Source organism: Peromyscus leucopus, chromosome 4 (assembly GCF_004664715.2).
Source record: "Peromyscus leucopus breed LL Stock chromosome 4, UCI_PerLeu_2.1, whole genome shotgun sequence".
Classification (NCBI taxonomy): Eukaryota; Metazoa; Chordata; class Mammalia; order Rodentia; family Cricetidae; genus Peromyscus; species Peromyscus leucopus.
In genome coordinates, this window is record NC_051066.1 from 121,840,903 (window position 1) to 121,867,161 (window position 26,259).

General features: G+C 45.4%; 1 protein-coding gene across 1 annotated transcript in view; it reads left to right on the forward strand.

Moving 5' to 3' along the window:
- Nucleotides 1-25,921, forward strand: part of Slc24a3 (solute carrier family 24 member 3) — a 489,152-nt gene extending 463,231 nt beyond the window's left edge. The window contains exons 14-17 of the mRNA XM_037205267.1: nt 298-412; nt 1,171-1,283; nt 20,011-20,076; nt 23,988-25,921. Of these exons, the coding sequence (XP_037061162.1) occupies nt 298-412; nt 1,171-1,283; nt 20,011-20,076; nt 23,988-24,134 (441 nt within the window). The 3' untranslated portion in view covers nt 24,135-25,921. The remainder of the gene's footprint in view (nt 1-297; nt 413-1,170; nt 1,284-20,010; nt 20,077-23,987) is intronic.
- The last annotated feature ends 338 nt before the right edge of the window (nt 25,922-26,259 follow it).

Below are 26,259 nucleotides of genomic sequence, written 5' to 3' on the forward strand. Positions count from 1 at the left end.
TGATTTTAAGTGTTTTGTTTCAATATTGTCTTTTCTCTTAAATTCTAGTTTTTTCCAATGTGTAAATATCAACAGAAAGGAGCAAATGATAGATTCACCTTTCATTGAAAAGTCTGGGTTCTGTCAAAGCATCATCCTAAGGCCAGCAACCCAGGTCTCATCCACACAATCCTCACATCCCATCCCCCACCCCCAAGATGGCCCAAAATGGAGACTTTTCTACTCTTGATCAGAGGGAACCTGTGCAGGTAGCTCACTGTGTCTCCTGGCTCACTGCCTCTTCCTGCTTCCTCCAAGGTCACCATCATCGGTTACACTTTGGGGATCCCTGATGTCATCATGGGAATCACCTTCCTGGCTGCTGGAACCAGTGTGCCCGACTGCATGGCCAGCCTTATCGTGGCCAGACAAGGTGGGATCTCCAGGGACAGTGAAGATAGGGAAGGGAGGCAGGAAGGAAGGATTCTCTGCCTGGTGGGGGCTGCCCCATGTGGCAAGGAAGGGGGCAGCAGATCCTTCTTAGAAGGAGAGATGGGTGATGTCAACCTCAGTGCCATGTTGGCCAGATGGCTTCCTGAGATCAAAGGAGTAAGGAATATAGGCAGAAGACATCTCTGTGTAAGGCACAGATGCTTGCCCAGGCAGCCACAGCCCCTTCTGGTCATTATTATCATCCATTAATTATAAAGTAACAGTGAATATAGCAAAAAAAAAAAAAAAAAAAAAAAAAAAAAAAAAAAGCTAACCTGGAGTGAGTGAGGCATTGGACTGAGTGAGGCACCTTATTAAGAAGCAGTGAATTCAGGATGGGACAGGAGGAAAACGGTGCTATGATGTATGTGTTGACAAGCTTGTGGGACCATGTTTATGCTGTGGGGTTTATTTCTTCTGGAAGGATGACTCAGAAGTTCCAGTATTCTTGGAACCAAGTCTGGATTTTTTGATCACTTACACTGTCATCATATCTGAAGTGAAGTCAGGAGTCAGCAGAATGTGGGTTCTCTGTATTGTAATCTGTTATTTTTCACACCACTGATGGGCTAAGAGAACCAAGTATGTGATCCAGCAAAACTGCTACTACCAGGCTGCCAGACCAGAGACTCAGGAGAGTCCTATGTGGGTGCTTCCTACTGAGGTCCCTCCCTCATTAATGGTCTCTTGTCCTTGCAGGGATGGGGGATATGGCTGTGTCCAATTCCATTGGGAGCAATGTGTTTGACATCTTGATCGGGCTTGGTCTTCCCTGGGCTCTGCAGACTCTGGCTGTGGACTATGGATCCTACGTAAGTGCTTTCCTCCATAACTTCTCAAATTCCGACTAAAGAGACTTTTTCAGTAGCCTTGGCCACTGAGCTGCTGTCTCCTAGTATTGGGGGTATGAAAGTATTAATGTTGCAAGGGAAGCAAATTCTTCTAGTGCAGATCTTCCAAAGTCACACATGTGTAGAACAGAGGTTGGCAAACTTTCTGTCTTAAACAGGATCTAAGTATAGGCTGGTGTGGAGAGAGAGATGGTCTCTGCCACAGCTAACTCTGCTGATGCAACAGAAGAGCAGCCGCAGAACTTGATAGAAACTGAAATTGGAATGCTCAAAGCTTTCATGCTGTCATACGTTGTGCTTATTTCTTTTCAACCGTTTGAAGATGTAGAGATGATCTTACTTCATGAGCTATGTAGATCCAGTCAGTGGACCAGAGTGGGCTGCAACCTCCAGCTAGTGATCTGATTGCATGTAAAAAGCGATGGTAGAAAGAGGCCATCTAGGTGGCGTATCTTAAACAGGTGTCATCCATTGGGTGCTCTCAGATTCCAAATAACCCTCCTAAATTCTGCAGTTCGGTGAGTCACATAGCTGTCTGTCAGCTCCTATGATTGGCCCGCATCAGCCACATTCACAAGCATTTGATGCATAAGCTAAAATATTGGCAGTTGCCAGTAGGCTACATAAGGACCACACAAAGGCATACTTGTTTTTGAGTGTTTGTTTTCCTCTGCATTCCTGGAGAAAAATCTTATGTGGAAGATATTGGGGGTGGATGGGAGTGGGGGTCCCATGAACATCTTTTAAGTTAGATGATCCATCCATCAGAAATGCTGACAAGAACCGATTATACTCCCAGATAAGATGTATTACAGCAAAGGATATGGAGAAAAAGGCAACGGGAAAATGAAGTGTATCTGCAGTCCAGAGAGTCTGGTATAGGTTTCCAGGTCCTTCCCTACTAGGCTGCACAGGCCCTGCTTTCTCTCTGTCTGACAGTGAACTCCAGGGACATGGGTGAGTTGTCTTGTGCAAGGAAGTCCCCTGGAATCTGAAGCATCTATGGAGAGCTGGTCAGGCAGGCACATTTCTACTCTAAGAACAGCTATGATAATAGCATCTTAGCACCCAGGTGCACATCTTCAAGCTTGCCTAGCATGCCCCTTTATTGCTCATGAACAAAACACCATCAACCAGCAGCATCCCGAGAGCAAGGATGGGCAGAAGCTTCCTGTGGGGCCTGCTGTGTTAACACCTGCTGCACAGAAGGTTAACTAACTCTTTTATTTGTTAGAGTAGTATTGCTAAGTACTATTAATATTCTGCAGACAATTCAAAAAACTTCACCGGAGTAACCCAGCAACGGCTAATTTCCTACTAAAATTCCACAGCAGATGTTCCCACTTTGACAGCGCTTATGAGTACTTCCAAAAGGAAACCCTGGGAGTGTGGCAAATTCTATCATGTGGCTCTGCTAGCTCTGAGACCTTCTCTAGTGTAGGGAAAGGAAGGGTACAGGAGACAGTGCACAGAGGTGACTAATGTCAGGTCTGTCCCCATCCCTTCATCCAGATAAATCTCATTTGCCCACCACCTTGCAGGAAGGGTCTTGTTCATTTGTTTAACTGTGTGCCCAGGAAGGAGAGGCGAAGCTAATGGCCACCACCTGGAGCAGGCTCCCCCAGCAGCTTTTCTGCATGACCCAGGGCCCTGCTCCCCACTTAACATCATTCTTGTTCTTACAGTGGGGACGATAGTATTAAGTTTATTTAAGCTCAGTCATTAAGGCTGGCTTGTCACTTCCTTCAAATGCAAGGCTTGTCAATGCTAAAGCCATCTCCTGGGGTTGGTTGACACCTGAGCCTTTGCTTTCTTACAGACTTTTTTCTTTCTGGGAAAAACGATGCATGTGATTTAGAGGAGATCACAGCAGACTTTTCTGCAGTGCTGGCAGATCTGGGCATCAGCACTGGCTAATGGACTAGCCCTTGGCCATACGTGACATCTAGTACTTGGTGTGGGGCTGGTGCAAATGAAGAAGGAATTTTTCATTTTTATTCCACTTTAATTACTTTAAGTTTATACAGCTACATGGGGTTTAGGGCTGCCTGTGGGACACCTTAGCTCCAGAAGATGAAATTTAAATTACCCACAGTATAGCCCAGAGAAGAGCATTGTTAGCATTTTGGCTTACTTTCTCCTTCTAGTGTGTTTTAGACAGCAGAGATCCACTATACGGATATTTCATATGTTGCCCTTTTTACTTCTTATTAGATGAAACACATTTTGCTTAAAATCTCATTAGAAATTTCATTTTCAAAGGTGGCCTGGTATTGTAGCTTCTGGATTTCCCAGAAGGCACTTTGCCATGCTGCTGTTCAGGGACACTCACACATGGCTTTGAGTCTCACTGTCATGATTAGTGAAGCCTAGGACATCTTTGTGCACCAGTCTGTGACGTTTAGAGATCTATAAGCATTGCACAGAAATCTGATGGTTTAGAATAATGATATGGTTTTAATGACATTTTATATGAAGTTGCACTTTAATGTTAATTAATTAGATAATTAACCTTTATTTTTGCAGTCCTGGAGAGTGAACCCAGGGCACTGTATATACTAGGTGTGAGCTCTACACTGGGCTGCATCTCCAATTCCTGACTTTTTTAGTCAGTGTCTCACTATGTAACCCAAGCTGGCTTCGAACCCAAAATCATCCTGCCTAGGTCTCTTAAATTCCTGAATCACAAGCCTACAACACAATCCCTAGCTTATCCTTCGTATTTTAATTTGTCAAATATCATGCCTGAGGTTTGAAGAAAGCTTCATGCTACCTGCAAATACTGACCACAGGAACTTCATGGGAGCAAACACTGTCCCTCATAAACCCAGTTTCCTCAGATCCCAGCATGGGAGGCAGACACTTACTTGACCAGTGAAACAAAACAAAACAAAACCTGTGTTGAATATAGCAGAGCCTACTCCTGGAACTTATTCATTTTCATTGGTGTTCACCAAACACTTCCCTTTCATCAACAGTAGGGCCATCTCAGGTCCAGGAGAGGCCCAAAGGCCTGGGTGGCTCATCATTTAGTATCCTTTCCAACTGACACTAGAAATAAACAATGACCCATTTTTTTTTTTAAAAGGCAGGGTCTCACTATGTAACCCTGGCTGACCTAGAACTCAATGTGTAGACCAGGCTGGCCTCAAAGTCATAGAAATCCACTTGTCTCTGCCTCTGGAGTGCTGGGATTAAAGACATAGGCCACTGCTCCCTGTCTAACTTTTTTTTTTTTTTTTAAGAATGATGCATGGAAATGAGATCTCTTCTCCTCTCATTCAGTCTTTTCTCATCACTAGAAAAAAAAAAAAAATCTGGCCTTGAAGAGACTTACTATTCTCCAAACATAAGTACTGCAGTTGACATGACTTGACATCCCTAGAAAAGATTTAGTATCTGCTGGCGATTGGTTTTCCTTGGCAAGAAAAGCAATAAAGACCCCTCAGGCCAGCTAAGCACCAGCTACCCAGATCTACAACTCTCAGTGTTTATTCTGGTTTCTTTCACACTCTCCCTCTTCCCTCTTATCCAAGTTATAAAGAAGTTTTTAAAAAATGACTTTTATCTGAATTCCAACTGCTTCTGGTCTCCTCTGTTGAGAACTAGAAAACAGTGGCTAAAAACCAGGCATACAAGAAGAACAGAAATTGTACTCTAAATAACTCTTAAAAATCAATTCCTGACTATGGATTTTTACCCCATCAACTCACTTGCTGAGACAGACAGGAACAGGACATGGAACCCTTACAGTGTAAGAGCCATTGTATACATCAGCTTTGTGTTACTATAATGAAGTAACAGAGACAACTAACTTGTAGAGAGAAAAGATTCATTTTCGTTCACAATCCTCTTCAAGGGCATGCCTTCAGTGACCTAAGGATTTCCCCTGTGGCACACCCTTAAGGGTCCACACTACCCCCATTAACACCATCCTCTTAACACACAAACCTTTGGAGAATGCTACCTATTTTCAAACCATAGCATCCTGTGTTTGTTGGGGGTTTGTTTGTGTTTATATTTTTAATTAAAAATTGTTTTCATACATATATGTTGATTGTGTTTTCCTCTCTCTCAACTCCTCCCAGATACCCACCCAACTTCATATTCCCACCCTCTCTATCTCTGTTTCTGTCTTTCTCAAAACAAATAATCAAAACAAACAAATACCCAATAAAACAAAAAAAAAGCCAAATTTATTTTGTTTTGTTTTGTTTTTGCTGGGATAACAGGATGTGAGCATGGAAGATAAAAATCTCTAAAACAGGTATAGTTCATCCCAAGAGTAAAATAAACAAGGTCCTTTTACCCACCTTGGAGTCTTCCTTGGCCAAACATGGACATCAGGCCTGAAATTGAAACTCAGTCCGGCAAGCCTTCTACCACAGATCACCACTAGTCATTGCCCACCTTCCCTCTCCTCTGACATCCCCCAACGGTGTAGAGAATAGAAAATGAGACACCCTCACAGCTATGAAGCATACCTTTTCCAAGTCTCAATACCTAGTGACAGGATCACGTCCTAAAGACAAACATTGAGGCCCAAACTCATCTAAAGATGACACAATTTGGGTAGCTTTGGCCATTCTGCTGAAGTGTACAACCATGACTAGGCTTGTGGTGAAAATCTCCTCCATCTTTAATAGAGGAGAAGACAGCCCAGCCAGGCTTCTCTGTGAACAGCAGCCAGGCATGCAAGGGAAAGTTTGTAGAAGAAGTGCATTAGGTTGCTTTGTATCTAAATGCAGCAGTCTCAACAGCCAGTACAAGAAAGACCTCCGTTTAATTTCAGAAATACAGACATCCAAGGGCCTTTCCCAATACCTCTCTTTGGAAAGAAACTCAGCATTGTTTACAAGGCCCAGGAAAACCAAGATTTCATTTTGTGTATGGAGGGAGGCTGAGGTCTGGATTCATTCTCTTCTGTATGGAGGTTATCTAAGTGTGTCATCACTGCTTGTTGAAAACGAGACTTCAGTTTGAATTTTAAAAGTTCAAAAGAAGAGTGATAGGCTAATTTTGTAATACTATTGACAGCATAAGAACTGCTTAGAAGCTGAGGTGGTACCGTTTTTGAAGTGTGTTTTCTGGAAACTCTCTTCCACGGCAGCGATCATCTTCATGATGGGGAAGCCTTCATCCTGAATCAGGATGCAAAGGTAAATGGGCCAGAAATGAGGTCAGGAAAACTGCAAGCTGACTCAGTAGAGGAGCCATCATCAAGCCGGCCTTGGATCGTAGGCCCAAGCTTAATGTGCTGCATTTAAACCTATTTTCCTCAAATAATTTGCTTTTCATGTAATAGGACTTTTAAAAAAAATGCCTAAGTCTTACCCAAGAACCCCCACAGGCAGAACACTCTATCAGCATAGATGTGCTGCCCACTGAGCTTCACGCTGCACACGGCCTCGTCCCCACCTTTTTGTACAGCCCCAGCCATGAACCATGGCTGCTGGAGTCTGAGTTTAATGGCTAATGCACCACCTCAGTGCCGATCGTCATTTACACACGGCAGGAAGTTCTCCTTGTTGAAATAGCGAACACTTTTATCTTTCTGGTTGAACTGGCACACAGTCCCTTTGTGTGGGGTAGCTCCTGAGAGCTTTGCTACATTCTGGCTGTGTGACAGTATTTGTGTTCATGGAGTTGATCTTGAGTTTCTAAGGAAAAGTTAGATCTCCATTCCTAGACCTGGGATGAGCTTCAAGGTTAGGCTCTATCCCAGATGAAATAGCTTCATCACCACCAGATGAGCATCTTGACAAGGGTGGACTTTAATTACGTGGCAAACACAGGAAACATGCTCGTACTGATACTCTGGGTAGTGATGCTTGGACAAAATAATGGTGCAGCATTTGGGCCTCCTAAGCTGCATCTTTGTGTTGCCTAGAAGCCTGGGATCCACAAAAGAGCAGGGACTTCTATTCTTTCTTCCCTCCAGGAGCTTCTGTTCTTTCATTCTGAGGGTCATCTTGCAGGTATCAGCTTAGATGTCAGGGGTGACTCCCGAGCCTGAATCGAGCATCACTCCCGTGCTCTTTTCAGCAACCAGCTGTGCAAGTGGTGGGTGTCTAGAGAAAGAGGGAGCATACTAGGAAAAGGAGACCGCTGATGCAGAGATGCGGAGGAAGGTTATGCTCAAGAAGAGAAGGTAGTCCAGGTTGTGGGAGTGCAGGATGCGGTAAGTAGGAGCTATGCCAGTGACCTCGGCTGAACGGAGGGCCCTCGTTTCACGCTTAAGTGAGATGCAGTTCTGATCCCATTCTGCAGATCAGAGAGCCAAGACCCAGGGAAGTTATATCCCACAAGCAGAAAGACATCATTGCAAACGCACAGAGTGCCGCAGCAGTGGGCAGAGGCACGGTGTGGTGAAGGGGTGGAAATCTAGGCTGATTCAGCCCTGTGTTTGAATCTTTGCTGAAAGACAGAGTGGGATCTACTTGTTAAAGCTAAGGTGGCTTCATATACACCGTATGAGGGAGAAGGAAACGGGAGGGGCGAGCACTCCTGACTCTATGTTCACCTCTCTGTGTTCCACAGACTCTATGGGGGCGCCAGTCTCCACTACCTCCCTTGGCAAAGTGAGTGGTTTCTCTATAGTAGGTTTCTGTCTCAGGGTTGGAATGTCCTGGGTCCTTTCATGAGGAAAATCGCTGTTCAATCACTGTCTTTTCCTAGCTTTCATGGGGTTCCTTAAGTGGTCAGTACCCCAAGCCCATCTGTTCCAGGGGCATCACTATGAGGCTTTGTGCTGAGGCACAGGCTCAGTTGGAAGAGGCCATGGATCCATGGAAAGGCAAACGTAGGACTTACTTATTACAAGCATTGGGTCTGCCCTCAGCTCCACCCTGAGTTCTTCCTGAGAGGCTTCATTTCAGAAAGGACACTCAAGGGCCTCCTTTCATTTAGCATGACAGTAACCCCGGGACATCTTTCCACGTCTCTGACATCAGAAGCGAGCAGCCTGTGTGGGTTTAATGACCTCTCCTAACCTCTGGAGAGACCTGCTGACAATTCTGAAGCAAATTTTCCATCTTGTCCAGATGGGATTTCCAAGTCATAATTCTGGGATAATTACCATTCAGGCATCTGCTCCGTGGCTGACATTAGGTTCTCACACTCAACAGTGAGGAACGAATGCCCTTTGACAGATTTTGACATGTCTATACTCTGTGGCTTGCTCAGAAGCACTTAGTTACCTAAGTGCCCAGAATAAATAACCCTAAGAGTCAAAGTTGGGGACCTGAGTGCTTCTTGTACCATTATGGTGATGCACAGCCATGGAGTGAGATTAACCGAACCCAGGAAGTCAATAGTCGCCTCTAGGAAATCAGGGCAGAACTCCATTTCTGAGCTAGGGTTTAGAAATGTACAATAAATCTTACAAGCAGCAGCAGAAAGAAGAAGGTCTGTCCTTCTCTCCATGCAAGAGTTGAGCTTACTCCAGAATCCACAGGGGTAAGAAGACCTTAAGGCTAGACCAGTCTTTCTTGCAACAAGTACCAGATGAACACCTGCTATGCACTGAGGTGCTATGGTAAGCAAGCCAGGCACTCCTGGGTTTCTGGAATGACAGCCTGTGGGAGGAGCCAAGTATACAATAAATCCAAACAAAGCATGTGGCGCTTGCCCTTCAGAGGGTAATTGTTCAGGATACACGACAGTGTGAGGTTGGGGCCAGAGGACCTGAAACCCTAGTAAGAAAATGGCATTTGTTCTGAGTCTGAGATTATCTGAGCAAGCATTTTGAGAAGACATTTCCAAGCAGACTGGGGTGGGGGCACAGCTTGTAAAAACCCAAGATTTGAGAAGGCTTGCCACACTGCTGGACCCCATACCACCCAGGGTAGCTCCGATGGTTGTGGCAGAGGGAGGGTAGAATTGAAGGTGAAACACAGGAATGAAAGTGGAGACGGAGCTGCCACTTGTCCAATAACATTGTAAACCATAGTAACAGAGAGAATGATGGGTATTTGAGAGGTAAAGATGTGGTCATGTTGCTCTTCAGAAAGATTATGAGCTGGGCATGGTGGCACACGCCTTTATTAGTCCCAGCATTTAGGAGGAGGCAGAAGCAGGCAGATCTCTGTGAATTCAGCCAGCCTGGACTGCAGAGTAAGTTCCAGGTCAGCCAGGCCTACACAGTGAGACTCTGTCTAAGAAAAAGAAAAAAAGAAATAAGATTATGAGAACTACAGAAAGGGGGCTGGAACCAGACAAAACTGGCAGCAGCGAGACCAAGGGGAGCATTTGCGCTGGAGACAAACTAGCAGGATGCTGTCTGTGTAACAAAAGGTCCTGGAAGTTAGTAGCATAATTCTGTTAATACCTGTTCCTCACCCATGCACCTGTGTGTTGACAAGTGTTTGGCTGACCTGGCCTTGGCTCTAAGCTTCACAGGACTCTGCTCCAAGTGTCTCTGACCTTGTTGGACCAGTGGCCTCATAAGACACATTCTTATGATAAAGAAAAAAACCAAAAAAACAAACAAACAAAACCAGAAACATAAGAAGTCATGCCCAACTCAGGTCAGGCCTACTCATGTTATATTGGCTAAAGCATATCACCAACCAGACTCCAAATCTCCAAATCAGAGAGGTAGGGAAATACGTGTGCCCACTGTGAGGCCATAGGAATAGGGACCTGTAACCCTAATGCAGGGGAGAGGGAGGGAGGCCATCAGTTCCCTCTGTATCAATTATAGCCCTAAGCTAGAGAATGGCAGATGCTAAGCAAAAGACACAGAAACATTGCACACCAGCCCTTGAGTGTTAGCGAGGGTGAGCTGGGAGAGACGAGGGCAGAGTCATCCAGTGCTGGGCTGGCTATTATGAACAGTTTGGGTTTTACAGTAAGTGCTATTGAGGATTTTAATAAGGTACCTCACTTTAAATTTGGGGTTTCATTTGATGCTGCTTGAAAATATCCTGGAAGAAGTCAAGAGAGGAAGATGGAAGGCAAGTCAGGAAGCTGAAGACGAGATGCTAGTGACTTGAGCTGGTTGGAGTATAAATGGGGATAAATTGGGTTTTTTAAGGAAGAAGCGATAATTAACTTTTCTAACAGCTGCATGGTGATATAAGAGGAAAATAATCAAAGGATGCTTATGGTGGTGCCGCTCATGGAGAGGGAAGACGAGATGAGGGACTCACTCAAGAGAAAGAGAGCATTTCCATTAAAATGGGTCAAGTTTGATGGGTTTCATTGTCGTCCTGGTGGAAATGTCCAGCAGGTCGTGGCCTGGTGTGGAGTACGTGGGAAGTTTCACAGAAAGGCCTCTGTGGCTGGGGATACTTGCAAGTCAACAGCAGTAAAACGCCTTTTAGAGGCTAAAACTAATAAAGGAAATAAATATAGATAGAGAAGAAAGCCAGAGCTGTGTCCTAGTAATGTAGAAAAAGAAATCACTGGGCAAAAGAGGGTGAGGTCATCCAGAAAGGAGGAAAACCACGAGAAAACCAGTCAGGGGAGCCAGAAGGATGCCTCAGGCCTCTCCCAGTTCCCCCCAGGCCAGCTGCCATTCACCATCATCTTCTCCATGTCTTCTAGAAGAGCATGGGACTGATGTCTCTGATGTGTCTTCCCTTTACTCTCCAGTCGAGCTCAGAAGCTGTGTCTCCCTCCCAGAAGAGAGCTTCTGTGGGATGGGTCAATAATCCAATCAGTTCTTGACGTCTTCTCACCATTCTTACCTACCTTCCTCAGCAAGGATTCCAAATATAATTCCCAGTACCTGGAATCTGATTCTGTTTTCCAGAACCAGCCTCCCCTTTCTTAATAGCCCCTAACCCAACCCCCAGAATTACCTGAGTGCTGGAGTTGGTTCATACGAGCTTGAGAGAAACAACTACTTACAGCTCTTCAAGCCCCCTGTTGGCAGTTTGAAACTGGCTGAGATGAATGTATTTCCACCACAGAACTCAGCAAAATGAGAAAGCCAATGGTAGGGACAGTCTGCATTTTTACATGACCTAAACAGACAACTTGGAAGTGGTGGAGTAGCATTTTAATGGATGACACATGTCACAGTTGTTGTAACGGGGCCCCTGGGAGCTATAGTAACATCACCAATCCCCATACATTTGTTTCTTGGATTCCAAGCTTTGTGTTAGAAAGCTTCAGTGACGTGTGGGAAAGGGAAGGTCTTTGATGATCCTCCTGTAGAAAGACTGATGTGGAAAGCTGTTGGGTCTCAATATTCATTAGTTGGAGTGTCTTGGAGATGATACAGTCCTGAGGCAAAATTGAGATGAGTTGATTCAGGCCAGGAAACTCCACTATGGGAGTGGAGAAGTAGACAGAATGAGGAGGCAGCCAACAGCAGCTGCATTAACAGTCCAGTTGTCATACAAACAACTAGAGCTACATCCCCAACAGAGGGACATTGTGTGAGACTCTCCTGGGGAGACATGAACAAATGTCTACCTACTCTAGATATGGCAGCAATGACAGACCAAAGTAACAGTTACATCGGAGTCCAACCTGATGACCCACTGAGTCTCAGGTTGCATATAGGAATGTGGATGAGGGGCTACTCAAAGGAACCTGGATGATTCAAGGACAGTTGCATTACTGGAAGCCCACTGCTAACCCACAAAAATGATAACCTGGAGCTCTCCAAATATCCAGGCAGTTGGGCAGATCAAGGAGTCTCCCTTCCCAGGCAATCCTTATGCTTATATAATACTGGAGAGAGGGGCCTTGTGAGCCTTCTAAGTTTCAGCTCTCCCAGACTTCTAAGTATTGTTTACTTCCTGAATCTCATAAGTGTCCTCCTCCCCCGAAGAGAGATGTTTCATCATTGATGGACAAGGGATCTCTGGGAAACTGAACAGCCTTGTCTCTGAATGGCCCATCTGAGGGGCAGGCAAGTTGCAGTTGCACCTTTTCCTGGGAGTCACTGTGGAGATTAGCTGCCTGGCAGTTGAGCAGTTCAGGAAGATGTCTGCAGATTCAGAGCAGGCACTGGATACTGAGAGGTAACTGGTACGCCCCTAGACATCCAGAGTGGAATATGTGATCAGTGCAGTGCTTTGAATGTGTTCCCCAAATCCTTATTATTAGAAATGTAATCCTCTAAGTCATGTGTAATGGTGTTTGGAAGTGGGGCGTTTCAAAGGCAATGAATGGGGCTAGATAAGGCCAAGAAGATGGTGGCATTTGTAGCTGTATAAGAACAGGAAGGGAACTGGAGAAATAGCTCAGTAGTTAAGAGCACTGGCTGCTCTTCCAGAGGACCCTTGTTTGATTCCCAGCACCCACAGGGGGCTCACAACCTTCTGTAACTCCAATCCCAGGAGATCTGAAACCCCTTCTGGCCTCAGTGGGTACTGCCTAACATGGTGCACAGACATACACGCAGGCAGAACACCCATGCCTATGAAATACTACATGAAAAAAATTAAAGAAAAGGGAAAGAAGGGAGACTTGAACAGCATGTCTGCTCTGTCCCACCATTTGATAAGCTACACATAGAGCCAGGGTCAAGTGCAGACTTGACCCTTTGCCTTGTTTGTAAGCTGAAATCTAAGTTGTCTGATCTTCAGATAAGAATCAAAACCTCCACTTAGCTCACAGGTCAATCCCTAGAGTAAAGAGCACTGTCTGTGAGTGCACTTTGGGCAGGTCAGGATGCTAGTGCTCATTAACTTGTTTCTTTTCTGGGGCTTGTTCACTTTTTCACCCCAGTACACTATTCAAGGAAAGACACCCCAACCTCCAATGATATCACTTAGTATAAAACCATGGATAGTAACATCCACCTGGAAACTACATCCAAACAAATGTTAGAACTGCCCAGTAAGAAAACCCAAAGCCCTGGGGAGGCTGAGGCAAGAATACAGGACTGCGAGTCCAGCCTGAGCTGCGTAGTGAGAGTCTGTTTCAGAAAACAGGGAAGGAGTGGGGGTGGGGATGACAATATGTTCCCAATGCTAATGAACAGAAAGAAAGAAAATAAAGACTTTGATATTTTTCCAAGAGAATTCATGGATTAGGTAGGGCTGACATCAGACCATCAGGATGCCTTAGCTGCCATGGTGGTGGTGGTGGGGGTGGTTGGGAGGATGGGGAACAGAATCTTTTTAGACTCCTGTTCTTGGATCCCTGAATACAGTGAGGCTCCAGGAACTGTTTCTTGTGTGGCATAAATACATGAAACTTAGTGTGAATGAGTCTCTGTGTGCATCCACACTAAAAAATATGCATGTGCTGTGGGCTGCGCTCCTGTTGACTTTGGAAGCAGCCAGACTTCTGTTTCCTCCCTCACAACTTGCCAAAAAAGGAATTGGAAAAGGAAAATGGGTGTTTCTGAAGGCCAGCAATGAAAACAGCACTAAACTTCAGGACTGAATGATCTGAAATGGGCCTCACACGAGGATCTCGGCTCATCCTTGCCATGAAAACACGCTGCATTTGAACTTGCTGTGCCTTGCTTCTGTGAGGCAGGGCCTGGGGGATGACTAAACTTCAGCTCTGGGCAGAGTTGAGGCCCAAAGGCTTTGTTCAAAGCTAATGTGCAAATGACAAAAGTTTGATGCTCAGGTCTGTCTACAGATCCCAGAGACCAGTTCTGCTGCCCTCAGAGACATCCACCCAGGTTACCTGGGTGATAGAAGTGAGACAGATGATACATAGGCAGATATGTAGATAACAGGTAGACAGACAGGCAGGCAGTCAGGCAGGCAGACGGGTAGATGTTTCTATTTACATATGTGAACATGAGTTGATTTTACGCAGTGGTGAGTTTCATAAGGACGTTTCACTCAGGTATGTCAAGTAGTGTGAACATACTTCCCCTACTAAACCCTCTCCTTTTTCCACCTCTCCGTTCCTGCTGCTCTTCTTATGTTTCTCAGATAGGCCCCCCCTCTATTTTCATGTCCTATATAAAATTTTTAAAATTATAATTTACCATTTGTATTTACATATGTAATTGACACATGAGCTTCATGTAAGAGAAAACATGTAGGCTACACGAAAACATGCATTTGTCAAAACTCATCTGGTAGTATGTACACTTAAGATCTGTGTGAGTGACTATATGAAAGTTATGCCTTAACTTGAAACAACTGGGGAGCTGGGGAGTTGGATTGGCAGTTAAGAGTGCTGCCTTGCAATTGTGAGGGAGGACCGGGGTTCAGGTCCCAGCAACTATGCAGCAAGCCAGTGGTGCCTGTGACTCCAGCTCTAAGGAATCCAATGCCTTCTTCTGACCTACACACACACACAGAGAGAGAGAGAGAGAGAGAGAGAGAGAGAGAGAGAGAGAGAGAGAGACCCCTGCACCCATGCATATACATATAAAATACTCATATAGACTCATACACATAAATAAAATATTTTGAATATATCATCATGCTCTATGAAGAGAAGCCGAGAGTTGCCCTCTCCTTGCTTGGCCTTTCTCTCTAATGAAATGTCAACTCTCGCCTTCCACTATTCAGCATGCACACACACATGTACCCCTATAGACACATTTGGCATCACAGGCAGATGGTGGGGACTGGAGTTCTGGAATAAAGAAATACCTAGAGTCTAGCCATCTGTCCCCAGAGTCTTTGTCCTGATTGAGGGGGTGAGATGGTCCCTCACAGGTAGGAGGAGATCAGTAGCAGACAGAAGAAACAAACTAATTTAAGGCAGGATGTCCAGAGTGGGAAGGGGTGAACATACCACCTGCCTGAGCTGAAGGTGCCATGAGGGCACAGAACTCTCCTAAACTGAAAGAGGTGAATTGTACCACTTTGGAGAAATTCCAAGTGCCCAGCTGCAGGGATTGAAGCTAGGAAATAGGATAGTGAGGAAGCTCTTTTGACATCGGTTTAGAGTTATGAAGGAAACACACTAATAGTTCAAAACTGCAAGCAGTCTAGGTGTCCATTGATGGGACAATAATGAAATCATGCTATATTACACTATCGTTGCATAAAAGTAAATGACCTGTTGACCGTGTGGACCAATAAAAACCATGAAGGAATCTCTAAAACTTATGCTAAATGAAAGAAGGTTTGTGTAGGGCTGAGGTCGTTAGGAGCAGCGGCTGCTCGTGCAGAGGTGGCTTACAGCCATCCATGGCTCCAGTTCCAGTAGATCTGGTGCCCTCTTCTGACCTCTGTGGATTGTTCATTTAACAAGACAACACACCACAGGATTCCATTCATATAAAGTTCTAGAATGGCCTAAACCGATGAGATTACTTGGCTATCTCTGGCAACAAGAAAGCCTTGTGTGGCTCCTCATGCTCTCGGTCATGAGGAGGTTTGTGTTACAGAGATAGATATATTTCTCAGAACTCATTCAATGGTGCAATAATGATGATGAATTTCGCTACGTGAAAATTGCATGTAAATAGAAAAGATCATGAACTAACACTGAGCATGCTTAGTGTGATGTGAGCAGGAATGTTCAGGGATAAATCTTACTGGTGTCTGCAGCTTGTTCTGAGGGTCTTTAAAAATATCAGTATAACTCTTTGAACTTTTCTGAAGGCTTGAAAACTTTTGTATATGGTGTCGGGATTTGGTAAAAAGTTTTATGTTTATAAAAATGGAAAGGGAGATTGGGGGCAGGGAAGACTGGGCAGAGGTCATAGTGCTTCTAGAAAATTATCTAGAAACTGGTCATTTATTTCCTTCTAACTGAGAAGTTTTGACTGAGATTGACACACAAAACCTAAAATGCTGGCTGCCTCTGGTCCTTCACAGAAAGGTCAACCAGTCCTTAGCTTAGGGCCCAGGTTCCTGATGCCACTTTCTCTATTTTAAATCCCTACTTGGTGGTTCACTTGCTTTGGACAGACCAGTCATTTGACTTCCTTAAACCTCAGTTTTCTGACATGTAAAATGGGGATAAGATGGTTCCAACTTTATGCGTACTTGGTAGACCCACAGTCTCCCTGCTGCCAAGTTCTCTCTAGCCATCCCCATTGCCCTACTGAAAAGAGCCTTCTTAGAGTCCGCATGTGACGTGAGACCTCATGACCATTCTTTATTCGTTCATCAGTTCCATATCAAACACTGGGTCTGTGGATGGTAAAAATAAGACACAAACTTCCTCCCCTGGTATCTGTACCATGGTAGGATATTGGTTTAGGTGATTAGTCTCTGGAAGAAACCAGAGAGGCAGCTTGTACTAGCTAGGAGCAAATGACCCACCATGGTTAAGAATGCATTGCATTCTAGGCTCTGTTCCAAAGCTTTAATGTAGGTGAACACAACCCTCCCAAGCATGCATCAAGATAACAATGCACAGATGTGTGAGCCACCGTCCACTCACCTGTTTTCAAAAGCAGGTGACAGGGCCAGATGTGGCTCAACAATCGCAGTTCACAAAGCATGGCCCCACCCACATACAGCCTTCAGAGGAGTTAAGCCAAGAACCAAGCTAAGGGGTCCTGACTCCCGACTACCACGTTTGTATGGACGAGCCAGGAGTCAGCCAGCCAGGAACAAATACAAGCTGTAAGAGCTCAGTTCTCTAACAAGGAAAAACTGACAGTGTCCCCTGGGTGCACAGAGGACTCCACCAAAAGAAGATTGAAAAGAAAAATGGAGAAAGGAGAAACCCCATAGAAGAATTTATCATCTTTCATCTTTGAAGTCAGAATTGGTATTTTGGCAGTATTATTTATTCCTTGAGACTCTGTGTGAATGCAAGGGTGAAGTTCAAAAACTTGAGTATAGCATGATTCATTTTGAAAGTGATTAGCCAGACCTGCTTAGACCTTTATACTCATTGGTCCTTGGCTACTGAAAGGTAAGAAATAACTCAATTCTTACTAGAGATTAGACCCCAGAGCTGAAGGGTTAAGTAAGACTGGGAACACGTGGCTCGCATTTTAAGAAGAATGCATATGGTGTTGAAAATTAAGTTCTCAAAGGATTTATTTGAGTGTTTAGTCACAATTTGTCAATGTTTATGCACAACTCCAGGACTGTGCAGCTAAAGACATGAGCAAAGACAATTCTTCCCTGTAGCTAGAGTTTTCCTGCCTGGCCCACAGTCAGGACAAATCTCTGTCACCCACCAGTCCCATAGCCACTCAGACCCAACCAAGTAAACACAGAGACTTATATTGCTCACAAACTGTATGGTCGTGCCAGGCTTCTTGCTAACTGTTCTTATATCTTAAATTAATCCACTTCTATAAATCTATACCTTGCCATGTGGCTCGTGGCTTACCGGCGTCTTCACATGCTGCTTGTCATGGCAGCGGCTGGCAGTGTCTCCTCCCACCTTCCTGTTCTTTCAATTCTCCTCTCTGTTAGTCCTGCCTATACTTCCTGCCTGGCCACTGGCCAATTAGTGTTTTATTTATTGACCACTCAGAGCTTTTGACATACAGACCATCCCACAGCACTTCCCCCTGCTGGCCACTGTGGTGTTCTGGAGAACCCTCTGCTCCACAGAACTATACAGAATGGGAGAACCATCACAGAGTTAGCAGGTGGTACATTTAGAGAAGAGAATCTTTTTTTTTTTCTTAAGATGGTCCCACTGTGTATTGTAGGCTGGCCTCAAACTCAAAATCCTCCTGAGTGCTGGAATTACAGGCATGTGCCCCCTCACCCAGCAAGACTGTCCTCATCATTATGATACATTTGCAATGTACCCCTAAACCAACCAGTTGATAAGAGAGAGGAAATCTGTCTATACCAGGTTGAGGGTACAAGTCAGATTACCAGCCAGCCTGAGATGGGGCCCATCTTCCACCTTTCTGCTCTGAATTAGTAACATGAACCTGTGGCCCTTGGGTCACAGTTACAACCTGGTTTCCCTTTGTTGTCAAGAAGCCATGTGGTTGTTGGTAACTATTTCCCAGCCAGGGACCAGCAGATGGAGAACTCGAGATGGTCGCTGTAGTAGGAAGTTTAATGGACTGACGAAAGACTTCAGCACTTAGCCAGGATAGAAAGACAACCAATTAATTTGGTATCCTGCCCAGAGAGAAACTGGCATGGCAGTTACAGAACAACAGCCTGCAAATGGCCATGAGCTGTGGAGAGACTCCATTTCAGAAGAATCCTCACTTGGTTAGAAGAAGCCACCTGGCATGTATTTCCAGTCATACAAATGAGAGTAGTCCTGATTGGCCTGTTTGGTTCTGGGGAGTTAGAGTGAATCACTATGCATACCGTCCCCCTCTCTGGCCATGGAGTTCTTACCATGCAAATGAAGCATCTCTGTTGTGTTCAGGTGTATCTGGTTTTGATTGGCTTTGCCATCTGTTGTTAGATTTTTTTGTTTGTTTGTTTTGGTGGATACTTCCTAGACCAGGTTTATAGTGGTCCCTTTCTGATCTCTTCATCACAACCCTCCCTCTACAATCCAGCCAATTTGTCCTCCGACAGACTTCGCTTAGTGAGGTTATCGTGCTATAGGTCTCTCCAGAAAGGATTGGCTAGTTAGAGTATCTGGTAAAAGATGGACTGACACACTCATCTGTAGAGACCCATACTGTTCGCATAGAGAAATCAACCAGTCTTATTCCCTCTTTCCATGAGCACAGGTTAACTTTTCATCCCCTTCAGGACCATGTATTATATTGGCTAGGGGTGGAATAGGGGTTAGATGGAGGTAGAAATGGGGTCCTCAAACTTGAATCCACATGCCTACTTCTTCCCATCAAATAAGCACAAAAACATATGGGTGTTGGCTTTGCACACAGTTTGGTAGGTGACACAGTGGGACAGAAGAAGCAGACTTTGAAATTATATTTCTCTAAATGGCCTGAACTTGGTAACAGTATTGGTTACAGGGCCTCCAAGGACTAAATGGCTGATGGTGTATCTCAACCGAGGCATGGAGAGTCTTAGCTGGAAGTCCTGCATGTGAACCAGTGCTGATGGCTCATGAAAGGATATGAGCTCTATTTCTATAGTTCTTAGGCTCAGGCTCCTTTGGAACTAGTCCACTAGTTTCTGGAGGCCTCTTCTGTGATTGCACTGGAGGGGAGTTTCCTTTGAAGCTGGTGCTGATGGTGCTGAGGGCAGTTTACAGATTCTTCATCCTTAGTTCTCTTCAGCTGAGATGCAGAATCCACCAAGATCTCTTTAGACTCCAAGGGAGTATATGATTTCATAGCAAAGTTTGGCATTGGAGTCCTACACTTGGTGGTATGTATCTCAGCTGGCTTTGGCTTCGAGTCTGTCAAGTAGAAGATGCATGACAGGTGCTGAGGAGGAACTTTCTCTTTCATATGGGGGTCCAGCCAGTGACAGCCAGTTAAACTCTCAACCTAGTTGTAAATCAAGTAGCTCAATATCTCTCTCAAACGAACTTTATGTAAAGAAATAAATAAAAATAATAAAGTTTATACAAATTTTTCCCATCACTTACGTGATATAATTCACCCTAAAAATAGTATGAGTCTGAGAAAGATAAACCTCACCAGAGATCAGGTCAACAGGATGTTTGTTGACAAGAATCCTAACATGATAGAGGATCTGAGTGTTTGTGGACTGGTGTGGCTAGGGCCCTGCCTTTGAAGTAAGAATAGGATTGGGCTGAGAGCTGCCAAAGACAGCTGTATGTGTCTGGGAAAGCACGTATCCCACGAACAGGGCGCACTGTCTGCCTCCATCCTAAAGGAGAAACTTGGAATCACTGTTCTTCTGACTTGCTTGAAAGGCCACACTGAGCAGGTGTCTGGTATGGGAGCCTGATGTTGTCCAATCCTTCCTTACAGATTCGGCTGAACAGCAGAGGGCTCATCTACTCCGTCGGCTTGCTCCTGGCCTCTGTCTTTGTCACGGTAAGTCTGCAGCTGCCTTCATCCTTGGGAAGAACATCCTTCCTTCATGGTCAACCCTTCCCCTCTCTTGCTTTGGAGAGCAGGTGGGTGTGGCCTTCATTAAATGGTGACAGTAGACATCCAGATGTGCCGTCTCCTGGCTGGTTTTTCTAAAGAAGGATCCTAGTGACCCACTGGAATTCCTCTTCCCTTTCTAAAAGGAGCTAGCCTCTTCTTAGAAGCTGGTACTGTCTCACGTCAAACCTAAAATATTTTTTTCAAAAGCTAGAGAAGAGTGCTGGGGGGCGGGATAGCTCAGTAGTAGGGCACCTGCCTAGAGTGCCTTGGGTTGGGTCCTCAGTCAGACAATAAAAAGCAAAGAGTTGGGATGGGAAGATGGCTCAGTGGGTAGAGCGCTTTGTGTAAGCATTTGAACCTGAATTCACATAAAAGCCAGACATGGTAACATATGCCTGTGACCCCAGCACCATGAGTAGGCAGATCCAAAGGGCTCTCTGGCAGTCAGCTTAGCCAGGAAACAGTGAGCTCTAGGTTCAGTGAGAGACCTTGTCTCAAAAAAAAAAAAAAAAAAAAAAAAAGCCAAGGTGAAGAAGTAATGAGGGAAAACATCCCAACATCAACCTCCCACTTCTACACATGCACAAACCAGCACGTGTACTGCATGAGCACATGCACATGCGCGCGCGCGCGCACACACACACACACACACACACACACACACACATACACACACAGCAAAGGTGTTTCCCTCTTCTGTACTAGATTAGCCACCAAAGGGCAGATTCCATTTCACTGATTCTTCCAGATTATAAAAACTTTCCCACGATTCCTCGTCTTTGACCAATATTCAGTATTCAGTCAGAGCCTTGCATTGAGCTAGGCAAGGGCTATCACTGAACCGTATCCCTGCTCTCATTTGACTTAATGTTTCACAATGGGATCACAGTAAGTCGTACAGATCTAGCTTGTGGTCCTCCTGCCTCAGCCTCCCAAGTAACTGGGACTACAAGCCTACACCAGTAGGTCTAGCAGAGTTATAATGCTTCTCATAGCCACACACTGGGCTCACTTCTTTGCATATTTGCCCGTATGGAGCTCCCTCTGGAGTCACTGTTACAACCCAATTATATAGAGGAAGGATAATGTCTAGAGAAATTAAATGACTCATGTTTATTGATACCCAGTAATCTCTAGGGCCAGCCAGATGACAGCACAGTGTTTGCTTGTCGGTCTTCTATATCTCCTTAAGACTTTCTATAGTTGTGCAGGGCTATAGGAGGCTGAGCTAACCACCTGTTCTGTTATCAAAATGGAATTAATTAAAGAGAAGTAGTGTAGGGAAGAACAAAAAATTCCAAACATCCTAAGTTTGGAATGTCTGTTAGACCTCCAAGAAGAAAGAGCAAGAAAGGTAGTGGAGACAAGAGTCTACATTTAGCAGCAATGTCCTATACAGGGACATGTGGCGTGGCTATAGATAGAAGCTCTGCTGTTTGATGAGCTCCCCAAGACAGTGAATGTAGTCGGAAAACACACGAAGCCTGTGACTGGAGTCGTGGAGGGCTCAAACACTTGGAAACCAAAATGATGAGGATAAAATACCCAAAGAAACAGAGAGGGAGCCAGGAGGGTTGGCGCATACAGCATTCAGGAAACTGAGAAGGCAGGGGATCAAGTGTTTAAGGCCAGCCTGCACTACATAATGTGACCCTACCTGGAAATAAACAGAAGAAGGATGGTAGTTGAATATGAAAGAAAACAGTAGGATGCAGCATCTTGGAAGCCAAGTAGACGTGATGGTTCAAGATAGAAAAAGGGATCAGCTGTGCCAATATTGGCCATTAAAGTTAGAAATAGTGCTTGTCTCATTGGTGGTTGATGGGGCAAGTTAAGTGGAACAAGCTAGGGAAAATGGAATGAGAGGGTAGAGATACACCCTGTTTTCATAACTCTTTCAGATTGTCAGTAAGATGATTTGTTTAGGATGAAGAGAAATGGAAAAATTTGAAAAACATCACTTTTACAGTAAAGGTGCAGTGACGTTCCCCAAACCAATCTAAATAATCCAGGGGTGGAGAAGGGAATGTAACAAAAAGGGAGAGAGAAGAAACTTTCCAGGGACACAGATTTAAGCACTATGACAGACGAGATCTATCAACAAATGGAGTTGGCCGTGAATGAGGATGGGAAAGAGTCCTCCCGAATAGGAGAGAAGCTTGGCAGATAGAAAGTGAGGAGAGCCCTGTGAAATGGGAGTGAGTGAAAGGAGAGATGGGACTGAGGTAGAATATGAGATATAAAACAGCCATCTGAGGACAGGGTATGCTGGGTCCTAGGGAGGCCAGGGTGATAATTTTAAAGCATTTACAACCAACCTAAGGTCAGTGAGCCCTCTCAGTGTGGGTGGGCATTGCTTATCCAGCCAATATGGTGAGTTGTGTGTATCCAGCGTGAGCAAATGGAGATGTGACTTGAACTGAAGGCTCCTGGATTAGCCAAGCAAGGACACCAAATGAAAGAGAAACCAGAGACTTTGACAAAAGCAATAACAGATGAAATGAAAAGAGAGTCAGGAAAGAGACAAGATGGGTACAGCCATGGGACTCTGGTTGTCTTAGTTACTCTTCTATTGCTAAGACAAAACACCAGGACAAAAGCAACTTATAAAAGAAATCGTTTTAATTGGGGACTCCCTGTTCCAGAGGGTTAGAGTCCATGACCATCATGGGTGGAGAGCATGGCAGCAGGCAGGCAAGCAAGCATGGTGCTGGAGCAGTAACTGGTTCCTTTCATCTGCTCCACAAGCGTGAAGCAGAGAGAGAGCCAAATACTGGGAATGGCATAGGCTTTCAAAACCTTAAAGCCCGCCCCGAGTGACACACTTCTGCCAGCAAGGCCACACCTCCTAATCCTTCCTAAATAGTACCATGAACTGGGGACCAAGTATTCAAATATATGAGCCTTTGGGGGCCATTTTCATTCAAACCACCACAGTGATGGTGTCCAAAAATTTTAGGTCCTGGAGATTTACAGAGTTGTGAGAGTTGTGGTACCCAAGGAAATGAGATGGAAAGGAAAGAATATAGGAATGTTGGCATCAGGTGTTTCTGCTACTGATAGTAAAAAGGTCAATGCTACAACACTGACCCTAGAATTGGCCCAAATGAAAGAGCTGTATATATACCGTATGATAAAAACTAGATGTGTGGTATTAAGCACCTGAAGTGAAGCAAGGCAGCTGAGAGTGTGCACTTTGTACCTTATTTCACTTTCATGTAGCTAACAGGCACAGCAGGGAACTCAGTCACCAGTGGGTGACTGATGCAGAATGCAAGAATTAAGAGTATAAAATCGTTAAAAGGACAGTGAGAGTGCAGTGGTCAACTGAGGATGAGCCAGGACATAAATCTACAGAGATGGGGGTAGCTGGGGTAACATGATTGACAGTAACCAAGCCAGTTGGGAAATAAGAGATTTCACTCTTAATTTTTAGAGGGGAGAGAAATAATTATTTGGAAGCAGCAAATTGTGGACAACGTCCTCACCTTCATCCACAGCAATGGGAAGAGATTCATGGGTAGTAGAGAACTGGCTAGGTGAAGCCACCACCTTAAGGATGTAGAAGGTGTCCTCAGGCACTAGCCAGGGGTGGAAAAAGATGGAAGATGCCTATCTTGAGCATAGAGGACTGTGGGGCTGGAGCCCAGGGATGAACCTAGAGCACTCTGGGCTTGGGGACCTGATATTTTTATTTGTTAACAAGATGACCACTGCCTGCAGGTCCTGGTTCCTTCTCTTTTTAACTTTAATGTCCTACTTTCCAAGGATGTTGCAGGCTCAGGCCCCCCTTTCCCCAACCCCTGTTCCGTGCACCCCTCCAAGCACCCTCTGATCTATTCTTCCTGTTACAGGTATTTGGAGTTCACCTGAACAAATGGCAGCTGGACAAGAAGCTGGGGTGTGGGTGCCTCTTCCTGTACGGCGTGTTCCTCTGCTTCTCCATCATGACGGAGTTCAACGTGTTCACCTTTGTGAACTTGCCCATGTGTGGGGACTAACGATTGGCCAGGCCACCTGCCGAGGCTCAGATCCTCCTTTTCTGTGCAATACGAGACCCGGCCGCACCCGAGTCATGCGGCCCCTCAAGGGCCGCGCGTGGCGTCCGTCTCTCCCATGCTGTCCACAGGCCTCCGCTCCTGTCCTGGTGGCCTAGGCTCTCCCTGCCACCTCCTTTGCTCCCAGCTCCCTTGGTCCTACCTCCCACCCAGCCCCCCTCACCTGCCCACCCCCTTCCTGCCTCTCCTCTTCCGTGTGAAGACATCCACATGAATTTTCGAGCTCCATTTTCGAACAGTGACTGAGATTCTAGACAAAACTGGCTGCTAACTGGCCCGAGCCAGGCACAACTTACTCCAATCCTCCCTCCTTTTTTAAGTTATTTCACAGAAGATACCCTAATTTATGACCAGAGACTTTGAGGAAACAGGAGAGGGTCCGCTGATGGCAGGAAACGTTGGCGTTATTTTGTTTGGGGGTGACTCCTAGGTTACTGAGTTTAGGGAATTGTTTTACTTGAGGGGGCTCTTCGTTTCTTTTCTTTTCTTTTCAGAGATGGAGGGGTCTCCTGTGTCTTCTCTCACTGGGCTCTGGATGAATAGGTGATCCACAGATTGTAGTGAGTCTCCTGGGGGGGGGCGAACCCCAGGAAGGTTGGGAATGTAACAATTAGTTGGGAAACCACTGAGCAAGACCACCAGGAATCAATGCATGACATGACATTTTTCTGCCCAAGGACACCTCACTAAAGTCCTGAAGGCGTCACCTGGGGGTGGGAGGGGTACGGTGTTAGAGAAGGAAACCCGCTTCACACATGTTCACTATGACCATCCTCTCTCTCTCACACACTAGATTCTTTCTAGTTTTTCAAGCAATAGTTCTAGCCTGCCTGAGACCTTTGACAGGGAGGCCCTGGCTAACCGTCCATCTAAAAGGCACCAGGCAGTCAACAACAGACACTTCCCCAGCGTGTGGGTCCCTGAAATGTGCTCTTGTTGCTTGGCATTTGTGGTGACAGGGGATGACCCAAGAGGCTATCACTGTTCTCTGGACAGAAGTTACAGACACTGGTTTCTTGGAAAATGGAGAGAAGCACATTTTGCACAGATGTCGTCAATGAAGTCCCAATTTGCCACTTGGTATCGAGTACACTGGACCCTGACGGCTGGCTCTTGAGCAAACGTCCTTCCTCACGGGATGCCACCACCAAGCTGGCCAGTTTCGCCCCTCCCCTCACGGAGGGATGGCCAGGGAGGGAGGAAGCAGAGGACTGATGCCTTGGAACCCACAGAATGCATTAACTGCGGACTGGCTCGAGGGCACAGGTTATCATGAACATTTCGCCAATCACTGCTCAGCCGCCCTGCTAGATTTTTCTATGATGCTGAATTATTATGCAGACTAATTCCACCAAGTTGAGACACACCCATGCTTGTTACACTTGTATTTATTGAAACTGTGGATTCTTGCCCGCCCGTGCTGTCCCTTGTATTACTTTAAGCACTGATCACTTATCATCCATTCGGTATGGTTTTTCCCAGTCCCTTGTACACATCCTGGTTTGAATTTGTGAAAAATAACCTGCTACAAATTGGTTGACTGTTTCTGTCTGAGGTTCAAGCTGAGGGGCAGCGTCCACCGAGGACCGGGAGAGGAAATCACCAATTTGGGCTCTCCGAGCTAAGACACACTTATTGATTTGGTTGCACATTTTGCACTGGTTTATGGCGATTGTTTTCTTGGACGGATGGTGTAAAATAAACTTCTCTCTTCTGTATCCTCCCTGAAACACAGCGTGTTGCTTTCTTGGCTGGACTGGTGGTGTTTTATAACAGGAAGAATGGCAGGAGGCGCTGTGGAACAGGTACACGTAGTCTCTGCTTCTAGCTGGACTCACCTGGAAGACGGATATGGCTAGCAAGTAACAGGCACTAACTGCAAATAATGGGTCTTGTCTAAAGTTTGAAGGGATTTTGAATCTGTGTCATGTCACGGAATTCTGTCTAGAATTCTGCCTGTGGTAGAAGACACGTGACATTGTGTTAGGAATCCCTTCTTTATGACAGACACAACAGGAAGATCCTCAGGGTCCTGATGTTGTTTAGCAGGGGGCAAGTTCTCCATCCT